Genomic DNA, 15,506 nt, shown 5'->3' on the forward strand with positions numbered 1-15,506 from the left:
GATAAGACCCACTGACTGAGCACGGTGAAAAAGCGCTTTGGGGGATTGCAGCCTTAATAAGGGGGCGCGAGCCACATCAAGGCAGCAGAAGCGGGACACAAAACCGCCGCCGTGAGAGCGCGCGCGTCCAACCCTCTTCGGGCGCTGCAATGGGGGAGCCCAAAGTAAGCAGCAGCAGCAGCAGCAGCTCCCGGGCTCCCCTCAGCGGCGGCGTCGGGCCGCCCACCCAAGCCATCCCGAGTCCGGCTCTTGTCTCTCGCTCTGCCTCCTCTGCTGGGCGGCTGCCGGGAGGCCGGGGGAAGAAAAGAGAGATGCGTTTGATGATGTAATCGCCAGTCAGTGAGCGGTGAAATTTAACACCGAGCGGCGGTGGGGAGGACTCGCTTTGCTTTGGGGTTGGCTGCTCGCTCTGCTCTGCTCCGCGGCCAGAGGCAGAGTCTCCTTTTCAGCTCCGGATGCCTGCGCTGTTGCCACTAGAAGCTGCAGAGAGAGCAATTTAAAAAGTTTGGTGGGGGGTTTTTTGCCTGCGCGTTGCAGAGCTCCCCCCTCCTTTTTTTTCTTTGCCAGTCTGGACCTTTGCTGCAGCTGTCCCCCCCCTTCCGTTGGCCCAGAACTCGTGCAAAAACCCACCCCGCCGAAGCCCCTCACGCCAACCACCACGCGACACCCAAACAAGAGCGCCCGGGCGGCCGCCGGCGAGGCACGCGCGAGGCGCCCCCTCTCGCGCCTTTGCCGAGCTGGCGCTTCCTCGCCATGCGGAGCGAGACCCGCTAGGGCGACCTTCGCGCAAGCAGCAGCAGCAGCAGCTCCTCTCTGGGCGGAGCGGAGCCGAGGAGCGGCGTCGGCGTTTCATGGACAGTACCTGAAGCCCCTGGCTGCGAGGAAGCGCTTGAGGAGGAGAGGGGGCGCCCCGGGGAGAAGAAGAAGAAGAAGACAGCCGCCTTCTGTTTTCGGTTAGAACTTCGCTGCCCGGACAAATGCATACAAATGCCTTTAGGAGCTCAAAGGACAAGGAGTGGAAGCATCTCTCCCACCGCAAAAACGTGAGTTTCAGGCAGGGGGAGCGGGGGCCGCAGTGGCGTAGCGTGGGTTGTCAGCACCCGGGGCAAGGCAAGTAATTTGCGCCCCCTAACCCGTGGATTTGCGCCCCCTAACCCGTGGATTTGCGCCCCCTAACCCGTGGATTTGCGCCCCCTAACCCCAGATGTTGCGCCCGGTGCGGCCGGCCCCCCCTGCACCCCCCCCACGCTACGCCACTGGGCGGCCGGGGAGGCGACAGCGCGGGATGGAGGAGCCGCGGGGCGCGCCGCGCTCTCGCCGCTTGTCAACGCGGTGGCCGAGCGGCGGGTCCCGGCTGTTGCAGCGACGAGGGGGTGGGGTGCCTGCTTATGATGGGGGGGGGACACACACAGAGGAACCAAGTTCTCCCAATGAAATATTTTGAGGGCCCTCCCCCCCCCAAAGTTGATGGCCATTGGCATGGCCATTCGCATGGTGTGCGTGCGCCCTCACTTGCGATGATTGTGTGGGGCGGGGCTTTATTTTATTCAAGTTGGCACGAATGAGTTGACAATGGTCAACAGCAAAGATGCTCGTTTGTTGGAAGATCTCCGTTCTTCTTGCCCGGCGAGGCTGTTTCTGGACTTGATGTTTTAAAGCCCTCGTGGGGGAAGGTGGTTGGCGCGTTTCCCATTCCTGGGAGGAACAGGATGCCGGGACTCCCAGGTTTCCCCCAGCTGTCCCTGGGAGTTACCAGGTCCGCTCATCTGCAAGGAGACTCTAGCTTTCTCGGTTGACCTTTTCCCTCGTCAAACCAGAAGGAAACATGGGTCCTTTTGTGCATTTTATTTTTTAAAAATATTAATTCTGTTTTATTTCCAGCACCAGATGACAAGTTTGAGTGGGCTGGCCTGAGTTGGGAAGCAGTTGATTGATTAATGATGAACTGGCAAGTTTGTTTGGGTTTGCTGAGAGCAGACTTAGGGAGGAAGCATCTCTTTTAACCAGAGATGTCTCTAGTTGCCCTAACCACAGCATTCTTCTCCACAGTTTGCCAGCTCTCCTGGATAGTCTGCAAGGACATGCCAGCTCTGCAGAGCAGCAGCTCCCAGAATTAATATTATTCCTATTGGAACTGGGGATGGACTTCTGTGTGTGGATTCCAGCTCCACAACCAAGATTGAAAAGCCACCTCCCCCCCCCCCCCACTCAACATCTACCACTCTGGCAAGAACTTGCTTACATTGATCCTGTGAACCATTAGATTAGCAGATCTGTCCCAGTCCCTACAATGGAGCATAATGATTCTCCCCTGATTTCTGAACATTGATGCTCCCTAGAGCCAACACATGTTTTTTTTTTAAATAAAAAAATCTTTTTATCTTTGAACTTCCTACCTACCTAGGAGCAAAAAAAATGCCCTTTCTTGCCCAGTCTGATGCGGAAGGGCCTATCAGGGTATAAGGACAACATGCAACCCATGTGGGGAGGCTGCACATCCCTGTGCATGTGTGAGATGTTCATGGTATGAGACATAATAAGGGTGAAGTTGTGTCTTTCCTTCCTGGAAGGGCGCAGTTCATGTGTATTATTTTTAGAGAAGGAACCATTTGGGTTCCAAGCAGATTTGGCTGCATTCTAGGAGGGAGCTGCTGCAAAGACTTAGCTGCCTGCAGACACCCGTCTTTCTTTCAAGAAAGAAACAAAACCCTTGTTTTAAACCAATCTTTTTTTAAAAAAAAATATTACTGGTGATCTGGGGCTATTTAAAGTTCCTGCGTTCATGAAGCATGACAGAAAAGCACTTGCTTTCCCATCTGTGCAGCCCGGTTTTGGGAAGGAAGCAAAAGGGCACCCAAGATGACTGTTATTGGGAGAGGAAGGAGAGGTTTGGAGAAGGGTTGCTTGTTTGTACATGTGTGTGAGAGAGAGGGGAAGAGAGGAGGGGGCAGGGAGGCAGCTGACTGGAAAACCTCTCTCCCACCCACCCTCTTTTGCTCAATTCACAGGCAAGCGCTGCATTGAGAGGTCAGGTTGCCAAAACTTAGCTTCAATCCGCTTCCCTAGTTCATCTTTAGTAATAATCTTTTCTCTTTCCCTGAAGGCAACAGGAGCAAAGAGGCATTTGTTGTTACTTGTGATGGATAGGACTACTTAGTTAGGTTTGACTTACAAGCATGAGAAATCAAGGTGATCTTCCTGGATGCAGTTTGATTTGCCCTGGGCTTTTGCTCATTTTCTGCTTAGAAAATCAACAGGCTCTGCCAAGCAGCCAATTCTTTTAATTTAATACAGCAGAGTCTCTTGGGGCAGCTCTCTGTAAACAAATCCCTTGGCGTGCGAGGTAGTCTTTCCACGGAAGAGCTGGAGAGCAATTTGCTTTGTTGAGATTTGCAAGGCTGACTCCTTTTGTTTTATGCTTCGCTGGTCTGAATTTATTCTTCGTAAGATTTGTCTGTTCTTTAAGGCCCAGTTCTCATTGAGGTAGTTAAACATGGATCTGGAGAGGAGCACTTCAAATGATTGAATGTCCTTTCAACCAGAAAAATAAAAAATTACGGGAGCAATAATTTTAGCGGAGATCTCTGGCAATCATTCCATAAGCATAAGCATTTCAGCCCAAATAAGTACCTGCCCCTTAGGGACGCGGGTGGCGCTGTGGGTTAAACCATAGAGCCTAGGACTTGCCGATCAGAAGGTTGGCGGTTCGAATCCCCGCAACGGGGTGAGCTCTGGTTGCTCGGTCCCTGCTCCTGCCAACCTAGCAGTTTGAAAGCATGTCCAAGTACAAGTAGATAAATAGGTACCGCTCTGAGGGGAAGGTAAGCTGCGTTTCCGTGCGCTGCTCTGGTTCTCCAGAAGCGGCTTAGTCATGCTGGCCACATGACCCAGAAGCTGTCTGCGGACAAGTGCTGGCTCCCTTGGCCAATAAAGCGAGATGAGCGCCGCAACCCCAGAGTCAGTCACGACTAGACCTAATGGTCAGGTGTCCTTTACCTTTACCTTTAGACTTACATGGGGCTTAGTCATGCGGCCACATGACCTGGAAGCTGTACGCTGACTCCCTTGGCCAATAAAGCGAGATGAGCGCTGCAACCCCAGGGTTGGTCACGACTGGACCTAATGGTCAGGGGTCCCTTTACCTTTACCTGAGTACCTGCCCCTTAGGAGCTAGATGTCTAATTTTCTACGAGCCAGTCTTCAAAAAGGAACTTTAGATTGAATACTTGACCAGCCTAACCCGGTGTTAGGCTAAGAGATGGTGACAGGCCCATGGTCACCTGATGAGCTTCATGGCTGAGTGCAGAATCCAATCTTGGTCTCCCAAGTCATAGTCCCACACTCTAACCATTATGCCACACTGGCTCATTGCCTGCAATGAGCATGGGCCCAGCAGATGATGGTTATGATAGGCTAATGACAGCAGGGCAGGGATTTCAGATGATGAGTAAATGCGAGGGGATCGTGTTAGCCCCAGCTGATGCACGTGCAGGTTCAGCTGCCATGAGAGGGAGCCATACATGTATATGCATGTATGTATGTATGTATGTATGCATGCACGTAGGGGTCCTCTGCCTGAGAGAGGGGTTCCCTGGTCGGTCAGTATCCTGCATGCATGGGGCAACATCAGTATGCACTTAGATCTTGTTCTCATGGCCATGTGGGGGTCTGTCTGAACCCTCCCAAGGTTTTGGGAGAAAACCTTGGACTCAGCTATACAGCTGCAAATATAATGTTTTAAGTGTGTTTTAAGTGCATTATACAAATGGGACACCAGATGGCGCTGATGAGCTAACGACAAATCCCACAGGTTTTTAAGAATGGTTATTTAAAAAAACATTTGCACAGTGTTTTTTATATGTGTGTTGTTTCAGCCCTTGTGAATTTCACCAATGATGGTAAAATTTACCCCCACTTAAAAAAACCTGTATGTATCCACACAATACAGGAGGGATAGCTAACATGGTGCCCGCCAGATGTTTTGGTCTACAGCTGCCATTATCCCTGACCTTTGACCTTGCTGCCTGAGGCTGATGGGAATTGTAGCCCAAAACACCTAGAGGGCACAACGTCGGCTAACCCTGTATAAGTGCTTGTCAGGGCCGGCCTTACCATTAGGGAGTTGGACAGCCATCCGGGGCAGCAACAGTCCTTGGCAGATCCTTTTGCACCTCCAGCTGTTCTGCTACATGGCTTTGTCTAGGCTCCCTAAGCTGGTCTGCTGCCCCAGATGTGGTGGTGGAGCTGTCCTGTCACTAGTGTTGAAGTAAGATTCAGCTGCTAATTTATTTGGCTTCTGCATGTGGAACTAGGAGGAGTTGCTATCATGTCCTTTGCCTCAGGTCACAAAATGTGTCTGTCCTGATGGTTGTGATTAATGGATGCTTCCAGATAGGTCTTTATTATGGGATGGGAGCTCATCATGCTTACCATTTTTCTATAACATCAACATAACATCATTGGCGTCAAAATGCCAACCCCTACTTTGCCTTTAAGGGATGCGGGTGGCGCTGTGGGTTAAACCACAGAGCCTAGGACTTGCCGATCAGAAGGTCGGCGGTTCGAATCCCCGCAACTGGGTGAGCTCCCGTTGTTCGGTCCCAGCTCCTGCCAACCTAGCAGTTCGAAAGCACGTCAAAGAGCAAGTAGATAAATAGGTACCGCTCCGGCGGGAAGGTAAATGGCGTTTCCGTGCGCTGCTCTGGTTCTCCAGAAGCGGCTTAGTCATGCTGGCCACATGACCCGGAAGCTGTATGCCGGCTCCCTCGGCCAATAAAGTGAGATGAGTGCTGCAACCCCAGAGTCGGTCAAGACTGGACCTAATGGTCAGGTGTCCCTTTACCTTTACCTCACTTTGCCCTTATTTAATCTGGATTTAACATTTCTGGGGGAAAGCTGATTGGTTAACAAAAAATGCTTTTGCCATTGACCTGCTTGTGATATCTGTCCAACTTTTTGCAGTATTAAGCTTCCATCTGGAAACACCCCCAAATCTATGGGGCAGGGTGTATTGTCAGTAGATACCAAGAAAATCTGTTTCTCACGCTTTCTGCAGCATATATTGCCAGCCCTGAGAATTACTGAAGGATTTGGTCATGTAAATGACTGTTTACGTTTTTGGCAGTGGCTAAAAATATTGGCACTGCTATAAAAATAGTAAAATACTGTTTATGTTATAACTTTCTATATGCAGGATGTTGTTTAGACAGTAACAGTCCTAAAACCTAGGAGCCATTGTGGACCGAAGACTGAATATATGAATGCGATGGCTGCAGCCAAAAAAAATGGCAATGCAGTAAGCCCCTGCAATCTGCATGCATTTAACTTGTGCACATTCAGCTTTAGGCACTTGGTCCCCCAAAATGGGGGGGGGGATTAAAAGGCGGCAAGGTATTAGGGAAAATGAATGTGGCAATCCACGCCCCCCCCCCAAGAACCCAGTGAGTTTTGACTATACAGTGGTACCTCAGGTTACAGACTCGGCTAACCCAGAAATAGTACCTCGGGTTAAGAACTTTGCTTCAGGATGAGAACAGAAATTGCGAGGCGGTGGCAGTGGGAGGTCCCATTAGCTAAAGTGGTACCTCAGGTTAAGAACAGTTTCAGGTTAAGAACGGACCTCCAGAACAAATTAAGTTCTTAACCCAAGGTACCACTGTACATGCTTTTGGCTTTAGGTGCAATCCCTGGAACATAACCCCGACATAAGTTCCTGGCCTACTGTACTGTTTTGGGTTACATTAACAAATGCATTATTTAAAAAACAAAACAAGAGCTAACAGAAACTTGGGTAATTGGTGGCTTGGGAGCTCTCAAAGTTTTCCATCACACTGCCAATACTGGACCCACCCCATTGCAGTGCAAGCTGAGAGCTTTACAACAAAACAAAAGAAGCAATCTCCTTGCCTTGTGAATAACATAGCCCTATGTGAGGAGTGAGGGTGTTAAAAAATCATTGACTTACTGCTTAGCTTGTGCAGGAGTGAGTCAATGAGTAAAACCATCTCAGCAAGCACTAGATCAGTTTCTACTTTTTGGTCCCATGTCATCCTCTTAGGACGTGGGTGGCGCTGTGGGTTAAACCACAGAGCCTAGGACTTGCCGATCAGAAGGTCGGCGGTTTGAAACCCTGCGACGGGGTGAGCTCCTGTTGCTCCGTCCCAGCTCCTGCCCACCTAGCAGTTCGAAAGCCCGTCCAAGTGCAAGTAGATAAATAGGTACCGCTCCGGCGGGAAGGTAAACAGCGTTTCTGTGAGCTGCTCTGATTCACCAGAAGCGGCTTAGTGATGCTGGCCACATGACCCAGAAGCTGGCTCCCTCGGCCAATAAAGCGAGATGAGCGCCGCAACCCCAGAGTCAGCCCCGGCTGGACCTAATGGTCAGGGGTCCCCTTTACCCTTTACTTTACATCCTCTTAGTAAGATGCACATATGATAAGCCCCTGGCTTAGGGTCATAATAGGGAGCATGCAGTCACAGCCTGCAGCCATTAAAGGCTGCTTCAGACACCTGCTTACCCTTTCCTGTCCCATGTCCTATGTAGGGTTTCCACATGCAACACATGCTGCTAGCCTTCTGCTAAATGCTCACTGCAGAAGCTCTTCATTGCTCCTTCTGACTTGCTACCTGTCCTCTGAGCACCCTGTTCCTGCCAGAATGAGCATTGTTTCATGATGGCAGGAGATCACAGAGGTGTAGCAATGGAAGGTGGATGTTTTTTATTTATTTTTTACTAGGAGCATGGAGAAAGGCAAGTGCTGAAGCAGGCTCTCTTGTCCGCAATATTTATTAGGGGGAGGGGGCCTCCTCCCTTATAGAGTCACAAAGAGGCAAAATACTATGCAGTTCTCATCCAGGGGATTTTTCCTATGTACATCTATCATCTAAGTTGACACCATGCAGTTCAGTATCTCATAACCTGCAGCTGATATGTGCACACTACCTCCATTATTAAAAAAAAAAAAGAGGTGGCTTTTTGAAATTTGCTACCTCTCTATGGTCTTTGATCCATGATTATTGTTTCGTACATACAGCTTGTGATTTGATGTGCAGTGATGACTGTGCATACACTTCTCAGAACGAGTATCTCCATCCAGTGGCATAGCCTGGGAGTGCCCACAGGTTGGCCCGGGCGCAAAATTTGTTAGGGGCGCAAAATTTCAAACACCCGGTGCTGCCTCCATACAGCTACACACTTCCACCACTGGGCTCTGTTGAAAACAGCTTCTCCATTCAAACCAGGAAGTGACCTCTCCAAACAACGGAACAACTCTTCTTAGCTCTGCGGATGCGATCTCCTGGGTGACGTGGATGCCGTAGGCAGTTGAATGTGCGTACTTACTCTGTCTGTTTCCCTCCCCCCTCTTTCCACGGCCCCGGACACTGGCAACCCATGCTACGCCCCTGTCTTATCTGAGGGTTGAATAAACACTATCCGTCACCTCAGAGTCATATTGTAAGTCCAAACAAAGAGTGAAAGCATATAAAGCTTGGTTCGATAACGTTTCCGTATAGCTTCATGAACATGGCATATGACTAGCTACCGTTTGTGGCAGTGTTGCTTTTAAGCTTTTCATTGAGAAATAATGTGGCTAGATGCACCAGAGGACAGGGCTTCTAAACTCCTAGCAGCTGAATTCCGTTTTTCTGCATGACTATTAATGGCGCAGGAGCCTTACCTACTTTCACAAAGAGAAAGCATTTGGAAATCACAGTGAATTGGCAGCACAGTATTAGAAAAGTTTGGATTTGATATCCCGCTTTATCACTACCCTAAGGAGTCTCAAAGCGGCTAACAATCTCCTTTCCCTTCCTCCCCCACAACAAACACTCTGTGAGGTGAGTGGGGCTGAGAGACTTCAGAGAAGTGTGACTAGCCCAAGATCACCCAGCAGCTGCATATGGAGGAGCGGGGATGCGAACCCGGTTCCCCAGATTACGAGTCTACCGCTCTTAACCACTACACCACATTACTAGGCATGTTTGCTCCTAAGCAAGTTGTGCTGTATTCATTCGGGCTTGTTTCCAAATGCCATTGCAGCCATACTGTGCCAGCTTGTTCATGCTTACTCAGAAATAGGTTCCATCCACTGTGTTCACTGGAGCTTTCTCTCAAGTAACTGAGAACATAGGAAGAGCCCTGCTGAATCAGAGCATCCCGTTATCGCAGTGGCCAACCAAGTACCTAAGGGAAGCCAAAAAGCAGGACACGAGTGCAACATCACTCCTCCTACTTCTGCTTCCTAGTGACTGGGTTGTAGCCTTGTTTTACCTGCATTCTTGTTTTCTAGTTTTAGCATTTAGGCTAAAGCATTTTAAAGCGCATATCTGCAGCAATAACCGATTAAAACCAAAACCCAGACTCTTAGGTTGCTAGTAAAAAACTATGCGCTGCACAGGAGGGTTTCTAGGGCTGCATACTACCCACCTGTGTTTTGCACACAAATGTTGACAGCTAACCATGTGGGGGGGGGGGATAAGAGCCAGTATGGAATATTAGGGAAATGCTCTCTACAATTTTTCCAGCCAATTCCGGGGGGAAATATTAAGAGTTTATCACTTTAAGCAAAAACGCACAGAGGCTAAACTGCAAATGCATATGAAGTGAAAGATGAAGTGAGTATCCTTTCCTATACAATCTTGCTGCAAATTGCATTCCCCTCCCCCTGTGCTTTAGAGCCTGATGTAAAAAAATGTTCTGTAGGTAGTGGGGTTTGAGCAACTGCTCACTACTTGAGTAGCTGTGATGGGATTTGCTCGTCATTTGTCTTTCTGCGTACATCTTTCTCCAGAGACCCTCTGATAGTTTCCTGGCTGGTTTTGGGGCCTTGCAAATTGGGTCCAGATGAGGGAAAAGATTTTGAAGTTGGTGAGCAAAAGGATGTGTGTGTGTGTGTGTGGTGCTGGTGATGGGGAGAGGAATAATCACAAGCGTGTTTATCGGAACTGTGAAAGAAATGGCCAGGATGAAGTTTGGCTTTTGGGTAAGCGGGTGAGGTGGGCTTCTGAGAGGCTGCAAACAATTTGCAGATTCCAGGCAGGGAAACCATGAAGCCGAGTTTGTGAAAGGTTAATCTGGACCACCCTAAGCATATTATCCCATTGTTGATGTGTGGTCGTCATCCCCTGCTTCCCAGTCTTTTTCTGGGCTCAGTTCAAAGTGGTTGTCTTGACCTTGAAGATTTAAAGATCCTGAGACCTTATAGTGTCTAAGTCTGATCTAAACTAGGACCACTTTCCACACATGGATATGGCCATCAGCTGAAATTATCTCTGAAATTACCCTCTGAGATCAGGTGGCAGACCATCAGACAAATCTGCACAGATACAAGACTATAGAAAATGAAGGAACTGTTTTGCAATGTGTCACAGCAATTGCGTTCAAGTTTCATTCAAGCTATCAACATGAAAGGGACTTGGACTTATTTTTTCCTTCTCTTCATTCCCAACTTACAACTGTGGAAAAAGAAATAATACATGTATTCATGGGAAGAGATCAGTTTTCTAAATTGAATCACCCTCTGTAGCTTAAGGAATGGATTGCCAATCTTTAGAAATCCCTGAACTGGCTACCTTTTGTTTGTGGTTTCTTGTAAGTTCTACGTCTGTTCTTTATATTAGGCAGAAAGAACTGCAGACCTCGAACAGCCATTTCCCTATCTTCCTTTAGGCTAGAGTTGAATAACTCATGGCCTTACGAGGGATAGATGATAGATAGATAGACAGATAGATAGATAGATGATAGATATAGAAAATCATTTCTTTTCTGAAAAAGATAACCCTGACAACAGGAAACAGATCAATATATCAGTTACAATAGGACATTAGGATTTTGTGGGGTTTTGTTTATCAGATCTCTTTGATTGGTTTATTTTGTAATGCAAAATGTAGCATTACTAATATTCAATCATTCTTAAATCTGGCATGGGCTTTTGGGATTGTTTGATTTAGACTGCCAAGCAAAGTATGAGTTATTAACCAGGACTGAATCTTAATTATAGGGTAATCAGTATTATGCTTGTTTGTTTTTAAGAGGCACATTTTAGCGGGTGCCGTTGCCAATTTTGAAGTACTGTACCAGATTTCATAATTTCCTTACTGTAGTCTTGTTCTTTAGAAGTTCTGATGTTATGGTCTATCATTATACAAGGATAATAAATTTTTCCTTCCCTGCCATATCTTGATAACTTATTTTTTAATAGCTGCTTCTCCACTGGTCCACCTTCTTTATTTCCGGAAAAATACGTTGATTACAGTAGCTTCCGACCCTGGGCTTTATTCTAAATCACATGCCATTTATTAATATTTCACCTAGTAAGGACAAGCAAAGTTCATATAACAGTTTGCAAGAGAGAAGCAAAGGATTCTGGGAGTTGAGTCAAGCATCCTGTCAGGCTAATGCATCCTTCTCTAGCCAGGGCCCCACAGATTGGCCAACAGACACCAGTTGCCATTTGAGAAGGAAGAAAAGAGTGAGGGAGGCAGGCAAAAACAACATCAGTCTGCTCCCGTCAGACTGGTTTTCAGGTATAAAACATTCTCATTACATTCAGTTTTGGAAGGCTCAGAAATATATCTATCTAGTGCCATTTTTAGCATAAAATGAACAGTTCCTTTTCTTCCTGTTTTTCTGAATTGAGAATTGGCCGCTGAGCATAAAATATCATTATCAGTGTTGCTTTCTCTCCTGGATTTTAGTAGGACGACTTTTGCAGCCAAAAGAGAAGGAGCTACACACTTGGTGCTGCACAGTTTCTTTTCTTTTTTTTAAAAAAAACCTTTTAATGTTGACTAGAGACAAAACAATGTCGAAGGAAACATTATTCAGAGCCTATGCCTTGGTAATTTGTAAAAAAGTTCCCTCTGAAGTATAACATCTGCAGCAGGTGTGTTTTCTCATATCAGATGTCGAAGGGAAACCAGACAGAATGAAGTCAGCTGGAGCAACCTCTCAGGAAGAACTTGTATAGTAAAAGTGAATTATTTACAGTACAAGAATGATTTTTTTATATTTCAGGTTGCCAACAGTATTTTGGAAAGTTTTTTGTTTTTTGTTTAAGGCTGTGTGAGGAATAGAAAGGTGAACTTGCATTAACAGGGATAACTAGCAGAGCCCTCAACGCCCCTGCTTGAAAAATTTGCTAATACTTCTTGTATTTAGACAGAGGTGGGGGTGGTGAATATTGTGTAGAAGCAAACAGCAAAACTTTTTCTGTAGAAGCCTCAAATTGTTATTTGTTTGGGGTAAACACTTTTACAATTATGTTGGCAAAAGATTAGAAGGTGAATCTTGCCTTGGCATGGAAAGACCCTGTTTGAATAGAATGCTAAACTATAGTTTATTGCAGAGTGGCTAACCTGTGGCCCCCCAGGTTGCTGCCGGATTCCCAAATGCAATCAGCCCAAGCTGTGAATAGGAATGATGGGAGTTGTAGTCCAGCAACATCTGTGGGGCCACAGCTTAGCCACTTGTCATTCAGAATTACGTGCACAAGTAATTCTGAATAAAAAAAACTTTTAAACTGGTTCTGCCCCTACATCTTTAACAGCAGCAAGAATGCAGATGGTTCGGTTCAAATGCATTAAATGCACGAGGCATGGGCTTGCATGATAGCTTTCCCTCCCCACTCCCAAGAAGGTGGGGAGACAGGAAGTATCCGCTTCCACTGTTAAGCTAACAACAGTTCCTCGTTACAGCCAAACCTGGGAAACTCTGGTTACTTGAAACTTCAGTTTGAGAACAAGTCGGGATCATAAACAACAAGTCAGCAGGAGCTTCACTCATAGACTGCTCCTCTTTTCAAGATTGGGCACTTTCGTTTTTGCTTGTTGTTACTTTAAAATGTGATTTCTTCAAGCCAGCCGCTAACAAGTTGTTGTTTATGATCCCGACTTGTTCTCAAACTGAAGTTTCAAGTAACCAGAGTTTCCCAGGTTTGGCTGTAACGAGGAACTGTTGTTAGCTTAACAGTGGAAGCGGATACTTCCTGTCTCCCCACCTTCTTGGGAGTGGGGAGGGAAAGCTATCATGCAAGCCCATGCCTCGTGCATTTAATGCATTTGAACCGAACCATCTGCATTCTTGCTGCTGTTAAAGATGTAGGGGCAGAGCCAGTTTAAAAGTTGTTTTTATTCAGAATGGAAGCAAAGATAAATACAAAACGCAATATATGTGCAGCCTGATTTCATGCAGAGTTAGGTAGGTAAGTATAGTTTTCAGTCAACTATTTTTCTCTTCACTCAGGGCTGATTCATGTATTACATTTCACCTTCCTTGACTACTAACATTAGTATAAGATGCAGAATAATCTCTCTCTTGTGAACAGCTGGATGCATTTTTGTTTGATGTCAATTTCACTCCCCCTCACAGGTGTTCATTTTTGGAGAGTGCATTTCTTTCACTCGAGTCAGTCTGAAAGACAAATAATACGAAATTAATAGTGACTTGGTCATGCAAAAATAACGTTGATACATATCTTAGGACAAGGGGATTAGAATTCGCACTGATTGAAAAATAACAGGCTAGATAAATTCAGAGCCTGTTCACTATTCAGGTAACCATCTGCACAGGCAATAGCTACAGGAATTTTTTTACTCTGAAGACCTTTTGTTCATGGATTTTTATGGGACATAAGCCCTCGTCTGAAATGCCTCCCCACTGCCTGCTTCACTCCCAACATTATTATCCTTGCTGGCTCCACCCCATGACTTCTATATGATTGGTGTGAGGTGTGAACAAGGAGCTTATTTACATTATACCTGAAGGTCCTGTATACCTGAAGGATTATTTGGTTCAGGTCCTGTATACCTGAAGGAGCGTTCTCCACCCCCATCATCCAGCCCAGACACTGAGGTCCAGCGCCGAGGGCCTTCTGGCGGTTCCCTCGCTACGAGAAGTGAGGTTACTGGGAACCAGGTAGAGGGTCTTCTCGGTAGTGGTGCCTGCCCTGTGGAATGGCCTCCCAGCAGATGTCAAGGCAATAAACAACTATTTTACTTTTAAAGGACAACTGAAGGCGGCCCTGTTTAGGGACGTTTTTAATTTCTGATGCTGTATTGTTTTTAATATTCAGTTGGAAGCCGCCCATCTGGCTGGGGAATAAATAATAAATTATTATTATTATTATACAGCTGTTGTTATTTATTAATTTGATTTATATACTGCCTTTCATCCAAAGATCCTAGGGCGGTGTACAACATTAAGAACACGTTTTATAGAGCATCAAGAATAAAAACTTAATAAAAAAGCATAACAGACAATGTAAATAACAAATTAATCATAACGGTACCCCCCCCCCCATTTTTATTTGTCTTCTGCAAGATGCGGGGGTGGGGTGGGTGGATTCTGCCTTGGAGCAGCCTACTTGGGCACATTGCTGTCTTAAAAACGCTGGTCGTTGTTCTTCTTCTCCATTTGGATCAAAATCAGTTTGACAGGGGCGGGTGGTGGTGGTGGTGGAGACAGTTGAAAAGGCAGCATTCTTCCCAGGGATAGCGCCAGACTGTGGTTGGCACCCAGTGGGTGCAGAGTAAAGGGGCTCTTGGGAAGGGTCCACAACAACATGGAGCAAATGGGTCAGTGCATCTGGCTGTTAACTGGAAGGTTGGTGCTTCAAGCCCACCCATGGATGGCTGTAGGCAAAAGATTCCTGCATTGCAGGGGGTTGGACTAGTTCAGTGTTTCTCAACCTGTGGTTCCCCAGATGTAATGTTGGACTACAACTCCCATCATGCCTAGTCAGCATGACCAGTGGTCAGGGATGATGGGAGTTGTAGTCCAACAACAACTGGGGGCCCACAGGTTGAGAACCGAACCTTGGGTACCTTCCAACTCTTCAATCCTATGATTCTATGAAATGCTTTGTGCAAATTCTTTCCCACAGATCTCCATGCTGTGTGTGTAGCAGACCATGTGTGTTCATTATAGTTTGCTTTACACTTTCCATGGTATCAGTTGCCTTGGGTGATGTTAATCAACCAGGCTGGAAAATGCTCAGGGTATTTTGCCTTGATGATGCTCATCTACATGGAACATAGCACAAGCAAGTGCTGGTCTCTTTCTTCTTCTTCTTGGCTCATTATATGAAAGTGTTTGCACATCTAGCTGCCACCATCTCCTTCCTTATAGGCACATTAAAAGAATAGTAATCCTATGAAGGTACAGGGTAAATTAAGGTTTTGAAATGAAATAATAATAATAATAATAATAATAATAATAATAATAATAATAATAATTTGTTGACTGAAAGGCTGTCACACAGAAGAGGGCAAAGACTTGTTCTCTGCAGCTACAGGGGTCAGGGATAAACCTGATGGCATCAAGTGACTTGAGGATAGATTTCAGTTGAACATTAGAGGAAACCTGTTTCCGATCCAGTGGAACCAATTAACGTCAATGGGTAGTGGTCTCTCCCTCCCTGGAGGCCTTCAGTCAGAGGCCAGACACCCATCTGTTGGGGATACTCTAATATTGGATTTCTTTTTTTAAAATAAAATTTTTATTGGGTT

General features: G+C 46.4%; 1 protein-coding gene across 1 annotated transcript in view; it reads left to right on the forward strand.

Annotated features, from left to right (window-relative positions):
* Positions 1-473: 473 nt before the first annotated feature.
* The window catches only part of COL24A1 (collagen type XXIV alpha 1 chain), a 168,601-nt gene continuing 153,568 nt past the window's right edge, over positions 474-15,506 (forward strand). The window contains exon 1 of the mRNA XM_082227706.1: positions 474-1,043. Coding sequence (XP_082083832.1) covers positions 988-1,043 — 56 coding nt within the window. The 5' untranslated portion in view covers positions 474-987. The remainder of the gene's footprint in view (positions 1,044-15,506) is intronic.

Source organism: Podarcis vaucheri, assembly GCF_965113315.1.
Source record: "Podarcis vaucheri genome assembly, chromosome: 6".
NCBI classification, from domain to species: Eukaryota; Metazoa; Chordata; class Lepidosauria; order Squamata; family Lacertidae; genus Podarcis; species Podarcis vaucheri.